The 16,858-nt window shown below is 39.6% G+C and overlaps 1 protein-coding gene across 2 annotated transcripts in view; it reads right to left on the reverse strand.

The window, feature by feature from the left end:
• Nucleotides 1-16,858, reverse strand: part of SNX25 (sorting nexin 25) — a 62,999-nt gene that overhangs the window by 37,142 nt on the left and 8,999 nt on the right. Inside the window, exons 3-5 of one of the 2 annotated variants that reach the window (XM_042871644.1) lie at nucleotides 11,597-11,813; nucleotides 5,316-5,488; nucleotides 4,260-4,446 (exon numbers count right to left, since the gene is read on the reverse strand). In XM_042871644.1, coding sequence (XP_042727578.1) covers nucleotides 4,260-4,446; nucleotides 5,316-5,488; nucleotides 11,597-11,813 — 577 coding nt within the window. Of the gene's footprint in view, nucleotides 1-4,259; nucleotides 4,447-5,315; nucleotides 5,489-11,596; nucleotides 11,814-16,858 lie in introns of those variants that run through there. The other variant, XM_042871645.1, reaches the window with a different exon arrangement.

The following is a 16,858-nucleotide window of genomic DNA, read 5'->3' on the forward strand; positions in this document are numbered from 1 at the left end:
GACAACCAAATAAATACTACCATATGGAAGGTGGTCCCCACTTCTACAGCTTCCCTTCTTCCAAAATTTACACCCATTTGTTCACATTCCTGGTTTTATACGTTACCAATATCAATACAATAGTAAGCCTTTTCTTCTGTTCTTTACTTTAAGGGAGATGCTCCAAGCTACATCCCCAAAGACATCATTTAACCTGATCCTCCTGGGCCCAAACCACCACCCCAGTCACACTGACCTGCCAGGCTGCAGCCCTTTTTCTCTACAAGTTTGGTCTGAACATTCTAGCTGCACACCCTGTGGTGACAGGTGAGTAAACATCTCTGAAACTTCTAGAAGAAGTGACATACTCATTTGATTTTCAAGAAGTGAACTGTACACAACAAACAGGACCAATCTCAGTCTCACATGTACCTTCCCACTCTTATCTCTTCCTCAGCTCTTTGTCATGTTCATCCCTTTCCCTCACATCTTAAGTAAAAGACAGCACAGAACATGAGATAACAGCCCTTCTTACCATGAATTGCTTATTGACCTTCTGCTGCTCTATTAATAACAGAATAAATAAAACACTTTTAAAGCAGAAGTAAGAAGCAGCCAGCACCATGGCTGGCTTATTTCCTTATCACTGTTTACTCCATACTACGTTAATTCATCCTGTCTTATCTCCAGTATTCTTCTGACAGAAGTAAATTCATTTCACATCTCATGCAGAAATCATCTTTCCTTCCTCATTCGTAGCAGCCTTCCAATTTATCTATGCTAACTTAAATCTGAGGAGAAACGAGGGTGAAATTTCCCTGTATAACTCTCTTCTTGAAAGAAATAAGGAACAACACACTTTGTGGAGACTTGATACGATAGAAATTAAACTTTGCCTCACTTCATCATAACAACAAAGGTAAATGTTAGAAGGGTGACTTTGAGAGAAGTTTGTAGATAACAACATTCCCTTCCCTGGAAGCTTTTTTTTTTTTCCCCCCCCCAAACAAATCCTAATTTTAAGAACACAAAGCTATGAATGGGAAAAAAGAAGAATTACAAAATACATCCTCAGAAAACTCTCAATTACTTTTTACAAAAATAAACATCAGTTCTACAAATGTCCCCGACAAAAACAGAAAGATGTTTCCAAAAAGCAGAGAAATTCTGTTAAGAGATAAAGTGAACAAAAGTCAGAGGCCCTGTACAGATATTAACGAACTGTGAATTCAAAACTTTTACAGAAGTAATGATAAATAGCTCTTGCAGCACTTAAGTTATACAAAGAGAAACCATACAACCAACACAAAAATAGTGTTGTTTTTTTTTTCCTCAAGGCAATGCTTCTAACCACGGAGAGGAACAAAAAGATTTAGAAAATCTTAGCACCATTACTAGCCTTTAAGAGAAAGACTTTTTGCAAGGCAGAAAGCAGGTACACTTCCTTAGAAGGAGATGCAGCACACACAGCTTCTCCTTCCTGATCTCCTCACCAAAAGCAACAAAATCCTTTACCCACAGGTATTTGATGATCTAGCTGAGAATTCTTCCCTACTTACCAATAACATATACCTGATTCTTGTCACAAGAAAGCTTAACAAGGCCGTGCTAATGAGATCAGCCTGAAAAGATACTCTGGGGTGGTGGTTTGGGCCCAGGAGGATCAGGTTAAATGATGTCTTTAGGGATGTAACTGTGCTGTAATGTCACATGCATACATATTAGAGCATTCAGGAACTTGAGCTTTCTTGGCCACAGCCAGTCAAGAGTCTGAGGAATTTTTATCAGTGCTTCACAGACTGTTTTATTCAACAAAACATTTTATGTTTATTTTAGTAAATAGATGGTAATTAAATTCATCTGCCAAGATAAAGCACAGCAGGGATGTTTCAAAGAAATATTGAGTTTCCCAGCAACTACAGTGCCTCGGGATAATTTCCTGAAAGCTAAGCCTACACAAAAAATTGTAACTACTTAAATTCATTCTTCTCCAAGATGTTACGTGGCAACATCAGTAGCAATAGGAGGAGGCTGAACATTCATAAATGCCTTTTCACCAGCTATTCTGAGCTGGTGTATAAGATTTCCAAGTAAAACCAGGAAACAAAACTTGTGATAAATGAGTTTTATTATTCAGAAAAGACAGGTTTCCTAGTTGGATGCTAAGTACAGCATACCAGTAATTTATTTCCAGTAGGATGACAACTGGAAGCACTCACCTCACTCCCATCACTCTAAAGGAACCTAACTATGCTCTCTTGAGTTCCAAGGGCTTATTTTGCTCTTAGATGGTTTAACTTTTAAGTTGTCCTGTGTAGAGTCAGGAGTTGGAGTTGATAATAATACTTGCGGGTCCCTTCCAACTCAGGATATTCAGTGATTCATTAATACTCTTTAATTTCTTCTTTATAAGTTTCTACCGTGGTTTGCGGATGGGAAATACAACCTGAAATACTACTTAGTGTGTTCATCTCAAGTATCATTTGTTTTGCTCATCCATATAGAGACTGCTGTTTGGTTTCCTTGACATAAATCTGCTAATTCTCTTTGGCATATTGTGAAAGCTTTACAAAATATACTATCTAACTTGGAGAGGACTACGGGTAGGCCCATTTCTCTTTAAGTGCTGGAGACCAAAAAGAAGAGGAATCTCTTCTCCCACAGGGGAATGCTTTCCATGGATGTTTCCATTATGGACAGGCTCTGCATAGCAGAAGAAAGAGCACAGTCCTCAAAATCAAACACTATTTTTCTCTTTAAAATTAAATTAGATTTTCTTGAATATTTTCCATTTAAATACTGATCAGTATTACACAGGGTGCAGAACATATAAAATGATAGTTGTCAGACTCCACAGGGCAGAAAAGAAAAAACCTCAGTGCAGCCAAAACCATATAATTCCATGAAGCAAATTCACTACCCAATATTAGAGAACACAGTTTAGGATGACCTATCTGCTAAAAAGAGAGCACAATGAGTGCATTAATATGCCAGAAGAAAAACAACAGAAGAGTTGGGTTTCTTTTGAAACAAGCAGATCCATTAGTGTGATTATGCTTCTAAATATGACGTCAATTAGGTTTTAGATGGAGTCTAATAGAGACTAATTTCTGCTCTCAGTAAAGGCACACTGGCCCAGTGTAAAGAGCAAATTTTACAGCAGATGAGCAGTAAGTAGCCAAGCAACAAGATCATTTCACCATCACCTAAACGCATTTTCCTGTCTCAGAAATGCAAGTGGTTTCAGAATCAGGGAAAAGAACAACAGAAAGTATTTATGCTGCCCACAATATTCCATCTTGGTACACCCATCACTTGGTCTGATCAAGCTGAGTCTAACAAAAGGTTTGGGTCACAACAGATGACCCAGAGTGCTCCAAATGGAATCGATGTGCTTGTGTCTTTCAGATGTTGCTGCAGCCATTTAGGAAGAAAGCTGACTTGTGGCAGCAATTAAAGTGAGCAAGGGAAAAGGAAAAATAACAGTTCTGGCTAGTGGTGACAGATTAGGACCCGTACTCTGAAAATGGGTTCAACAGCTTTCTAAAGCTTTAGTATGCTCAACAAAACCACAACAATACAAAAATTCTATCTGGATATTACTCCTCTGACCTGCTACCCAGGCTTCACTTGCTCTTTATCCTTTCTCTTGCATCAGAAATCACAGGAGAAACAGCACAGCTGTAAATATAAAGCCAGTATAAAGATCATCTCATGCTTGAGCAAACAAGTTCAAGATGCATGTGGGTATGTTATGATGGAAGTCGGAAGGAAAATTAGGTGGCAACTGAGATTTTTTGAAAGGAATGGAAAATAAGTACGAAAGGGTGTACATATTATTTTACTGGGAAACAGCAACAAGAAGCCCATTGAATATGTAGGAAACAGGGTTTTCTTAACATCTTTAAGGTACTTTTCACAGTTCATCAAAATGTTTAAGAAGGATGCAACTGGGAAACAACTCCCTGCAACAGTCCAGAAACACCTCTATGTCACTGGTAAAGTGTGCTGGAACTCAAACCATTCTATGCCAGAAAAATCACACACTGCAAACTGTGCTGAGTTCCAGCTAAGTGGAATTTTTTAACATTTTCTACCATGAAACTGAGAAGCTGACTATATTACAGATTAATGAATACTGTAGCTTGTCATCTTTACTGTCTCTGCTTCACCAAAAGAAAAAAAATTGAATTGAAAATACACTTCATTCAAATCTCAGTAACTGGCTAGCAAAAGCAGCACATTTAGTTTCAAATAAGCTATAGTGAAGTATCAAGTACCTCAATTGTTTCAGGAATTCAACATCGGTGTTGCTGCTAATCAGCTTGATGAACTCCTCATACGAAGGAGCATATGTGTAGTCTTTCTTCTGATGTTCATTCATCTGTTCTCTGTACTCCAGCTGGCTGAGTAGCATTTGGTTGATATAATCTGGATCACCCAGCAGTTCCACCACTGGTTTCAGTACTGGAGAGGAAAAATATTTTAAAACAAAATCCTTATGTTGAGGAGTAACTGTTGTACTTCACGAGAATACTACAGACAAAAGGCAAGAATAGATGCAAAAAAAAAAATCAATAAGAATTTCAAACCAGTCTCCAGGACTATAAAGTACGTTTGAGACCTCACGCATATCTCTTCATAATAAAACTGTTTGTGCCATTACCCAAACTAATGTACACTGATGAAGTTGAGTCTCATCTGGGAAATTTCAAGCATATTTTTCCTTTTGTTGTGTGTCTCGGAAACTATAACATTAAATTTTCATTTGTAATGGCTGTACAGTGAACTGAATTGCATAATGCTCTCACGGCTTCATAACTTCAGAGTTTGAATTCAATGATATTAAAAAATGTCAAGCATATTCATAATCTAATTAAAGCATATCTGATAAAATGAAAAGCATAATAGAAAACCTTCATTAAAAAACTGGATAATTCAAAGTCTAAAACAAATCAAGTCTGGTATCATAATTCAATCATAATCACATCTATGGATTCTGTGCATCTGAATGAAGCTCAACACATCAAAATTACTCATGCAGTCACTAAAAATAGTCACTGAAGACTGCAAAAGGGCTCCCCCATGGAAAAAAAATGATAGAAGGAATAGACAAAAGGAATTTTATCCTGAAAGGCGTGAGGAAACTTGGCAACAAGTCAGAACAGTCAAGTAAGTACGTGCTTAATTTGGAAAACATAAAGTGACTTATTGGCCATCACTGAAAATAAAATATCAGTACTTAAAAGCATAGCATCAAGACATACATAAAGATGTCTGTAATTATTAATACCATACATGTGTACATGTTTAATTAACTCTGATCTTTCATCTACCTTTTGTTGCAAGTATTTCTGCAAGGACTATGCGCAAGCTGACAGACTGGACATCCTTTGAGGGTAGAAGACAACACACCAGAATTTGAGAACATTTTTGCAGGAACCTTACTTCTTCATCAGAGTTCCTCAAGCATGGGTGCAACAAAAAAGGTCTCGGTGGATCTTCCTGCCTAAGAAAAGAAAGGTGAAAAAGAAACAAAAAAAACGAAGAGAAAGAAGGTGAGAGACATAACTTGCATACCACTTCTATTATGATTATTCACAATTTTTGAAAATATTAAAAACATGAAAAATTCATTATCAGGTTAAAGAAAAACTTCAGTAAATAAACACTTTGACTCTCGTGTATTTTTAAATGGGTTTTTGTTTTGTTTTATGTTTTTTGTTTTCTTGTTTGTTTTTTTTTTTAAGTCTACTATGACACATTTTCAAATTCCTTTGCTCTGCTGGGGTTTTCACCCACCAAAACAGAAATGCTGCATCAAATAGAAACAGTAGAAACAGTCCAACACCTGGAAGGAAAAAAGACCAAGAGCACAGAATAACCATAAAGGAGCCCCCATTTCTCTACACTTCTCAGGGGCAGGAGGTAGAAGAGGGTGGATGGGAGAAAGGTATTTTTAGTTTGCTTTTGGTTCTCAGTCTCCAGTCTTGTTAGTAGACAGCAATAAGTTACATTCATGACCCTATACTGAGTCTGTTTTACCCATATGGTAACCAGTGACTGAACTCCCAGTTTTACCTCAACCCTTGAGCTCTTTTCCATCGTATTTTATCCCTCTCCTCCTTTGAGGAGGGGCAGCGAGAAAGCAGCATCACAGAGTTTAGCTGCCCGCCAGTGTGAAGCCACTGCATAAGCAGAGTACTTGGGATCATTTCTAGTCTGAGAAACAGGTCTAACTGCTAAATAATGAAGGTATGTTCTTTCCTTCATAATTGGTGAACAGACAATATCATATGTTTGACCTAGCTTTCCTAAAACATCAGTTTTCAGCCTGTCACCTCCAGACTACATCAAATTGCTCTGAGCAAGACACCTATAGAGTAACAGACCTGGTATTATCACTCATGTACACTGTAAACAAGCAACAGATTTAGAGGAGGATTAACAACAGCAAAAAATAAAATAAATTTAGAAGTATTCAGTAAGGATGGCAAATAGAAGAAGCGACTCCCACAGAGCTGGGAAACAAACACCAAACAAGTGACATCAGCAGTTCTGCAAATCAGAACTGAGCACATGGTTAACAGTCAGTGCAGTATATCCAGCGTGAAAATGGGAAGCATAACAATGTAGGGGTGCAAACTTCACACACCTTGACTGCATAGCCAGCAACGACCAGTCCACCTCCTTGCAGATGCCAATGGCTTCCTGGGCTTTTTAGTATTCCTCTGACTGGATGTGCCATGCTAACTCCATAATGGAGGTCATGATGGTACATTTTCTTTTGTATCAAAATGATTCTAGAAGCACAGACAAGGCGCCCTAGCAGTCCTCTCACATCCACATGCCTGAGGCAGCCCAACCCCACATATATAGTTAAACAGCACGGTAATCAAATCAGTGATTACAAGGAGACAGACACAGCATCATCCCAGAGGCCCAGGGCCTCAGCAGAAGGCCCTCAGGTGCTACATGTCCCATCCTCCATATGTCCGCTTCCCTCTCAGAGCTGGAGGCTGCTGCCCTGGTTAGCATCAACCAACTGATGCTCACAGAGCTGCTCCAACCCTATAGCTTCAGTGTGGGAAAAGTGAAAAAGAACTGTATGCTGCCAAACCAGAAGTTTTTGGTTGCGCATCAGTGCGTGGCCACCAGTGACAGACAGCACTGCACAACTGGTCTTTGCTAGTGAGTCCACAAAGGAGCAAATCTGCTGCAACAGTAACACTGCTGTAACAGCACAAGTCATTTGTTTCAAGGTGGCCAAATCGGGTTCTTAAATTCATATTCAGAAGAATGAGAATGTGAAAATGTCACTTGCTTTCAATTTGACTGAAGCTTATTTATTCAGTCCCAAATCAAACGTTTTGTATTCAAATATGGATAATGGAGAGGGTTTCAATTCTACAAGTAAGACTAATTTCAGAACAAGTCCCTTGGAACAGCTTGGATGTGAATACTGTTTGCTCTTCAGAGAAGCAGTGTATGAGATGTGCAGATTTCATTACTAACTAGCACAGGTGGTGCAGCTGATGTAGCTCCAAAAGCTGTTTATCTTGTTCTGGTAGGATCTCTTCTCTCTGGCAACAGAATACCTGGCTATTTTCCTCAGCACATTTCCATTGCTCTTGCATCCTCCACATACATCCTACTGCCTCCTCAACAGCACATCAGCCACCACATCACATGCTGTCCCTAAAGGCATTCATTATTTATCCAAAATCGGATACATCCCAGGCAGACAGAAAGTCTGGGCCATTTCTGTGCAGCCACCTCTCAGGGAAGCCAAGCCTTCCTCCTCTGGACAGGTTGAGCCACCCCATCAGCCACTTCAAAACACCACCAGAAGCAGGAGCTAAATGCCAGGGAACAGGTGACATCCACTCAGCGTCTGCTAGCTGGCAGCAGACCCATTCCTAACAAGCAGCTCCTGGGTATTTAGAACAATGATAGAGAACCTGAACTAAAAACAAGTGGCAACTGTTCCGCCAGCTGGGAGCACACACTAACACACAGCCCTACCTTCCCGGACAAACTTACCTAATTTGTGGGACACAGTGCACAGTTACTAGATCAAGCATGTGCAAAGCACGAAGGCCACCTGTTACACACACAGAATTTCACCAAATCGAGATTAAAGTCCCTTTCGCCATCACTATCTTTCTAAACACATCCACACACAGCATCAATATCCCAAGGAATGTCAGGTCTGTTTGGGACTGCCAACACCCTGGAGTATTTACTGCACCTATACCATCATGCATGCAGAAGTCATTTCTCATCATCTTTGCCTTCCTGTTGTACACATTTATTCCCTGCCAACAGCCAGTACATGCAGATGGGCTGAGTTAGACCCCTGCCAGGACTTCTCTGCTACAGTCAACAGAACAAACAGAAAACCGCACAGAATAAAAAAGCAGAATGGCAAATCTCTGGTTCTTGTTTCTTTAACTCAACTAACGCATTTTTGCCTGAGGGACTATGAGGGGGAAAGGGAGCTGCATGCACTGCAGCTGACAGGCCATTTAAAGTTTCCTTTGTTTTCTGGCAAATTCTCCATTACCTATGAGGATATGACTCTCTGCAAAGAAGGCTCTTTCAGTTACTTTCCTTCTATTTGCTTTAATATAAACATCAGCTTGTAAGGAAAATATACTATTCATCAATTAAATATCTGCCCAGAAAGCAGCATCCCTTCTGACTCAGGCTTCTCTTTCACACCTACCAATGAAATATCTGAGCAATAAGAGATCACAGAAGGAAAAACAAGCGCTACTGCTGTCATCTGTCCTGGAGCAGTAGCTAGGATGGCTTGATGACATAATCTTAACGTTCAGGATCTTACCTCTGGGGGGAATCTTACCAAGAGTAAAGAAAGACAATATTCATTTTGCAGTGACCAGCAGGTAGAGCAGAAACTAACAAAAAGCAAAGCTACTCCATCTCCCCAGCACTTAATATAACTTAATAGTTTTAACAGTATCTCAAATAGAAATAGAAGCATTACTTCTCCCCCTATCCAGTTTTAAACGTGCTTTTACAACTGTTCAGAGTTTCCAAACAAACAGATATTTAATAATCCTTATAAAAATCCTTATCCTAAAATGATATTTACAGATAAAGATCTGAAAGTCTGGTCAATTATCCGTAAGTTCCTAGCATAGCTGTATGCAGTCAACTGATATAAATACAGCACTGCAGTTAAGAGTTCCAGAAGCCCATAGACCAGGCCCAGGCTCGTTTCATCTGCATTAGGCAACAGGCAATGAAAGTAGAAGCTTTATTCATTTGTGTCCTCCCAAACAATAAAGAATAGAGACATACATAGGAGAACAGAGATCCAAGTGATTTCAGTGATTCTACAGCAGCAGACAGAACTCAAGCTTTGCACAGCACACTCAGAGATTGTTGTGGCTGTAATTTTTCTGTCAATATTCCACATCAGAACATCATGTGGACCAGTGGGAGTTAAAGAGTTAATGTTCTGGTTCCATTTACTGCCTTTTACCTTTGACCTTCAAAAGCCAGAATTGTAAGCACACCTGAAAAAAGTACTTGCTAAAAGAAAGACTCCAAAAGCAAGCCAACAAAAGCACTGCAAACAAGGACAAAGCCAACCTTTCATTTCCAAAGTCATTTTTATCAAGATCAGAAAGATTAATAAAAGAATTATCCAACATTTCCTGTCTTAGTACCTATATTATTTATACACATCACAGTTAGCTTCCTAAAAAGAAAAGCAGCTGGACATCAGGGTAATCCCCAATGATTTATGCAAGATGAAAAAGGTATGAGTTGCCTTGTCTACCATTCTAATGGTTCTTTGTCATGCCAGACAGTCTTATCTACAGCTAGAGGAGTATCACCACCCTTCTTTTACTTTGTTTCTAGCAGGAAAGACCTTCTCCTCTAAAGTAACCAAAGACAGGAAACAAAAAGGAAACAGACCTTCCTCCCCACTTCCTGCCTCCCACCAGCCTGCATGGAAGTGTCCTCTTCTTCTCATACTCTCCTTCATTCAAGTGCATTTTTTTCTTATCTGTTTGCCTCTAGTGGTCATTTACCTTGAGCTTTTTGTTATCAAGTGGAGCATTGCAATGATTAAAGTAAGCCAGAGAGAAAGCAGGAGCACGGTGAGGAATGTAGCCTCTTTCCACCTGTCTTAGTCTGAAGGACTGCAGCCTATTTCATTCTGATTTATCAGGCATCATAGGCTTCACTCAGACAGCCAGTGGAAGTAGAAAAGCAAAGGAATTTCTATGGCTGAAGCGAACCAAGTGATATCGGAGCACTGGAACAGGCTGCCCAGGGAGGTGGTGGAGTCTCCTTCTCTGGAGATGTTCAAGACCTGCCTGGATGCCGACCTGCGCGACCTACTGCAGGGAACCTGCTTTGGCAGGGGGGTTGGACTCGATGATCTCTGGAGGTCCCTTCCAACCCCTACAATTCTGTGATTCTGTGACAAAATATGAATTTCGCACTGAAGAAATTGACACCTCTGTCCCCCTAGGGACAGATGGTTTCTTTCACACACTTTAGAGGAGTTATCTGTTGTTTTATGAGAAGAAAACTGAGAAAGCAGTTGTCTAGGCAGCACCCACTCTAGTTGGGGGGAGGAGGGGGAAGAAATGTAATCACTCTTTAGTTTCCTTTCACTTTACATACTACATATTAGATCACATGTAGCTGGGATGTACCATAAATACATTAAAGTACATTAACCTCATCATCTGCTGTGAAACAGAAAGTAGTGCAAATGGCAACATAGAGACTGGTCTCTGACCAAAAACAGTGCAGTGTTTTTCCTCTAAAAGGGGGCTAAGAAGTACATGAATAGGCAAAACAATTTCACAGTATAAAATGTGTGGCACAAATCTGAATGACCAAAGCATACTGCAGTTAGGGTAACCACAGGTAAGTGCATACATAAGCCCCAATTCCATTCTCAATTACACAAATCGTTCACTCAGGTTAGCAAACTGCACAGGTGTATGAGTTCACACATGCAATTACCATTTGGCTGCACCTACAGTATTTAGGAAACAGTCGCCCTTTTAAGTGGACAAAGAGAACACTGCCAAAAAGAAATCCACAAGATAACCTAAAAAGAGAAAGAAAATCCAGCCAATAATCTTTCAGCAAAAAAACCTAGTTACTGCAGAACGGATCACTTACAGAAACTACAAGGCCTTCCCCTCCTGGGGCTGGCACAAATGAAAAACTGAATGGAATTACCCCTTGTGCTATTGCAGAAAAAGTGCAACTAACTACATTTCTTCTTCACTGGCTGCTCTGACAGTCTCTCTCTCCTTTTCCTTGCAGGTTTGCATTACTTGTGCAGTCCATCTCCTACTGTGAGCAAAGGATTCAAAGATCAAATGAAAATCTCAGTGAATCTGAACTGTAAGGAAAAGGATAAACGTTGTCTCCCTTGGGTGTCACAGATGCCATGATGCCTGGCACAGATGCCTGTTAGGTCCCTGTATCTGGTAAGAAACCTGAAAGGTTTTATCAAATACACAAGGAAATATTACATTATTCATTACTTTGATATAGCAAATCTAAAAGTAGAGACAAGCAAGAAAACTCAAATTAAACACAGTTTGAGTTTTACCTGGCACTGGCTCCTTTAAGGTCACAGAAGTGCGTGAGTAAAGCTTTCACTACATCATTGCAGACGACTTTAACTACATCAATGTGACTCAGCCTCAGTCGCAGCTGCTTGGCAATCTCCCAGAAGTCTTCTGACAGCAGCTGGTACAGCTGCCCTTCATCTCTGCTGAGCTGCCCATACCAGGACAGGATGTAATCTCTGTAGATGTAGTCAAACACTGAAAGGAAAAGTACAACAATAAATAGCAAAATCTGCAAAGTGAAGGCACACTAGGATAGCAGAAACTTAGTCCTCCACACCATTAAATGGGTAACAGGTTTCACAACTTCTCCACCGGGTTTTAATTTCTCATCAGAGCATGATGTTGGCAAAGCTACAGAAATTTGCACCTAGCAGGTTACTGGAGGTCATTTTGCAGAGCAAAGTCCATAAGTGGATTTGCTCAGACAGTCAGGCTACTAGCTAAACACTAACCTCAAGCTAATATCTGTGCCTGAACAGTGGATTTGATTATACGATCTACCTTATAAGCTGGCTGCGTATTGGCTGTTGCAGACTGAAACCAACCTTCTTCAGATACAAACTTAACATTGTGTCCACTCCAAAGTTACAGTTAAAAGAGGAGGCGGTAAGCCTTTTGTATTTGAAAAGGCATATACAATGTTATAGAAGGTACCAAAGGATTAGAAGATACAGGGATAAGTGAACAAGCAGATTAGCAAGACAGCATGAACTTGAAAGATAAGGTAACAGTCCCAACCGTACCTAAAAGCAAAAGGATTACTGTAAATCAAGTTCCATCTACTTTCTTGGTTTTTTTGAGCTTTGTGCCTCTCCAGCTTCACTGATGCATAACTATCAGGTGCCTCCAGAGTTGTAGGAGGTGTTCAAGCCACATCCAGTGCTGCCAACAAGGTGGGAGAAAAGTTGGCAGTGGAGGGGTTGTGAATGGGATGAAAGCAGTTTAGAACAACCAAAGGGGTAACTGAAAAAGAAAGGGGAGCAAAAATGTCACATGCCTGTGAGTCTGAGCAGGCTCTTTATCAGACATCCTGATTTCAGAATTGTGCTGTTGTTTGGGCTTTTTTTTTTTTTTGTCACTGTTGTTTTAAACAAAAAAATATACCCCACTTGTCATTGTAAGCCCATTGTTTAATGCAATCACGCTACTCCACTATTCCTTAGTTTCCACTTCGATAGAAATTGCTGGGTTTTTTTGCCAGCTTAATAAACTATAAAAAGCTCCCTGGCACCATGACAGTGAAATTAATAATGTACTAATAGCATAACAACTTACACTGACTAATTTTGCCTCCCTGAAACACTAGCAGGCTTCATCCTACCTCACTGTACCAAGATCATTTCAAAAGAAAATACTGAAAATTGATAGTAGTTTGCAGTCAAATGTTTTAGAAATCTAATTCCTGGGTTTATAAAGAAACCAAGTCACTTTACTGAGCTGAAGTTAGATGGCAGTTACTAAGACAGTTCAAGGCTTCCAAATGACTTATCCAGGAAAAACAAAGAAAAACAAAATAAGTCAATAGAAGTTTCAAAGATTCTACACTAGTAGAATTCCTAAATGCCCCTTGCCTGAAAAGCAAAGTTATGCAGTGGCTCCTTATCTGCGCTGGCCAGATCTCTACAAAACAGGAGTACAACTTGCATCTCAATCTCTTAGGCTATCTTCTCTTTTAGAATATCTCTATTCCAACCAAGCTTTAGTCTTCTCACAACACAGATCTGCAATACTGTCTTTACACAAATGCAGGCATTGTCTTCGAGTACCAAAGAAAAAGTGAATATCCTTTCCTGAAAGGAGAGACCAGAACAGTCTCATTACAAGCAATTTCAAAGCTCTTCTGTGACTGTATCAGCGACAGAAAAGAACGTACAGCTACAACACTTGCTTGAGCTATTCCAGAACAGGAAGAATCACAACCAGAGAATCTAAGTGCAATATGAAGATTAATTCTGTTAGGCTGTTGCATACTGTGTTACTACAAAGCTAGATTTAACATACGTGACACAGTTATCATAAGCTGCTTCGGTAGAAAAAAAAAAGCATTAAATAAAAAATCTAGCAAAAGATGACTATAAAAGGCTATACCATATAAGTACCTGGCAAAGAACTGTCCCACAGAAATAAAAGTTGAATGCTTTGCTACTTGTTAGTCGCTAGCTAACACCAGGTGAACTGGCTTTGCCCAGTGCCCAAAGCCAGTTCAGTTAAACAAATACTCTTATCTTCAAAGAACAAGCTAAAACACTAAAGCTTCTCTCTTAGAGTTCCTAAAAACTGATAACTAATGATCTGAATTGATCATTTCCAAAACATCTATTTTTAAAGCTAAAGAGATTAAAGGGGTAAAGAGTTAAAAGGTCATTACTTAACGTCTTTCAGAATTTATTAGGTTTTAGATACACAATACAGATCAAGATGATGAAGCCTTATACTTAACATTATCTTAATTTCCTTAAGTTCCTCATGCTCATTAAACCTGTATTTAGGCCACGATGCCACAGGCTGGTAAAAAGTTGTCTGAACTACCAGACTTCAGGACTGGGAACCAGCCCCAGACATCAGCAACAGTGATGCTAAGATCCAAGTTCTGTTCTTCAAGTTTGTGCTGGGAAAAGTACCAGCACTTCATAGTTCAGCTGCATTTTACACCATTCAGCCTTGATGAAACTGACATATTCCTTTTATAGGTTAGATGCTATCACTGCTCCTATGCAAAAAAAAGTTCATGCCCATACAATTTCCCATTTCATACTGTTTGTGTTATTAACTTATTTAATTTTTTTTTCACATTTGCTGAATAATTACCATAGATGCATAGAAAAGACAACACAGGAAACACCAAATATATAAACAATAGAAGAAAAAAAATTTTAATGTGTCTCCTGGGCATTTGTAAAGTATCAGAGAAGTTTCTGTACAAATGACTTTACCCATGTACTCTCTGCCAAGAGGGTTTTTCAGATCCAAGCGTTTGAATCCCAATGGCAGAGAGAACATGAATTCAAATCAGGCCTTGCTCAAATTCTGGACCCAAACAGCTTTTTGAGAGCTGTGGGGGAAAAAAAAAAAAAATACAGCTGTTCAAACAGAGTGGCAGAAGGCACTGCATTTTTTTCCCTAAAAGTCAACATGCAGATCCTCAATTGGGAAATTAGATGGGCTGTGAAAATATTTCATTTTTATTAAAGGGAAGTCCTGATGCACAAACCTATCAGAGTTCTTCTACAGGGTCAACAAGAATGCAGATAGGCAAGATCTGATCTACAAGTATAATCTTATCAAACACCCAAAATCTTTTCATCAAGTCAGACTCAGCACAGGACCCAAGGAAACTAAGCAGCTATGGAGGAAGAGGTGGCATTCCCTGGCATGAAACATTTTCAGGGCCAAGAAACAGAGGGCATCACCAAACAGCCAATGTCCACAGCAGAATAATTTCACAAGCGGAGTTCCGATTTGTACTTTGATCCATGCTGTTTCACTTATTCATAAATGATCCAGAAAAGTAGGTAAGTAATATGGAGACGAAGACTGGCCATGAAAAATGATAAAAGATATCAGGCATTTAGAAGATGAAATTGAGTTCCCAGGAGATCAGCTAGCCTGGTGGGAGAGCAGCCTAGTGACAGCTGCAGCCTTTAGCCTCGACAGCACAGTAGCAACAGTAGCTGGGTCTGCCTGAGCACGGCCTTTCCTAAGAGGCATCCATGAGCTGCCCATTGATATGGGATGAAAGCACGAGGCTCCCAAGCAAGAAATAGCTCAGAACGCAAAGAAGGTCAAAAGTGTTTGTAAAACTGGGTCATCTTTTCTTCGCACAAGAAATGAAGTGCCAACAAGAATCATATCAATCTAGTGAAACAAAGCATGAAATTTTCTGGAAAAACATTTCAGTGTTAATCACCTAGCTGGCTGAAAAAAGGACTCGGGTTTAAAATGAAAAGGTTTTCTTTCTGCTGTATTCAGAAACTTTAAAATCTTCACATAATATTACATTTGTTCTGATTTTGCACACTTTAATGCAACACATCACCGGGTAGCAGGGTTAATTCAAAGCTTTCTCTCACCTTGCACCTGCAGCTTATGCAAAGATGCTACAATTAAAGGGAAAGAAACATTGTGAAGCTTCGTCCTTTAGTACTACTTGCTTGTCAGTGGAAGATAGAAGTTGCTAACAGAGCTGTATACAGACATAAACCTTTCTGGTGCAGAAAGTGACTGACATTGTTGAATGTCAATTCCCTATACTTCTGTTGTACTGACTTCAGAAAGAGAAGCCGTTCCACAGGAGGGCACCTGTTGTCAGCTGGTTGACAGGAAAACCACAGTATTTATTAGTTCAATAAAGTAACACTGATAGCTGAAATGGAAACATCAGTATCTCCTTTAATTAAAAGTAAGGATGATCAATGATGCCTATTCTCCCCACTACCTTAACAGGTCATGAGAACAAAAACAAAATGCAATAAAGCACGTGACAGCTTACCACGAGAGAGAGACATCACAAAACCTCAGCAAACCATGCGGTAATGGGGAGCTGTTCTAAGGAAAGAGAAAAGTTCACACAGACTGGCAGTAACACCAGGAAAAATGCAGCGTAAAAGCAAAAGTTGACAGGTAATTCTGGATGGACGCAAGATAGTTAGCAACACACTGTAAAACTTGGGCAAATTTAATTACATGGATAATGAAGAAAAGCTGAAGAAACCAGAATATGAACTTGTGAAAGTGTATCTACAGGGGCAAGGACTATACCATGTCCATTTTCAGAGTCTGACTGTTTTACTCTAATAAGAAAGTAGAATGTCTCATTTTGCAACTCATTCAGCAGCTCAAATTCAAACTGTCTCCAACACCTTTGGGAGATAAAAAGACTTGCTTTAATTTACATGTGGTAGTGTGAGAAGTCTCATCCTTGTTAACTGCATAACAGAGGACAAGCTGGCTTTGTTAGTCACTTAGCTAGGCCTGGAAGAAGTACAACCCATCTGACAAGTTTGCTCTCCAAAATTCAAGAGTGTGAATGGAAAGTAAAAATTGTTCTGAAAAGAAATGGCAATAAAGAAAGTTGTCATGGCACTAAGTCCTCAACTCTGAGAAATGAATCACTTAAGAATATTCTTAACTAACTTTCAGCCTGACTGGGTAAGGATGGACTTATCAATCCAATCTGAAGAAAAATTACTTCAAACAAAGATACTGTCATGTTTTCAAAGACACAAGCTCCTCCCATATGC

This window comes from Lagopus leucura, unplaced genomic scaffold (assembly GCF_019238085.1).
Source record: "Lagopus leucura isolate 7727_CA_CO unplaced genomic scaffold, USGS_WTPT01 Super-Scaffold_100004, whole genome shotgun sequence".
NCBI lineage: Eukaryota > Metazoa > Chordata > Aves > Galliformes > Phasianidae > Lagopus > Lagopus leucura.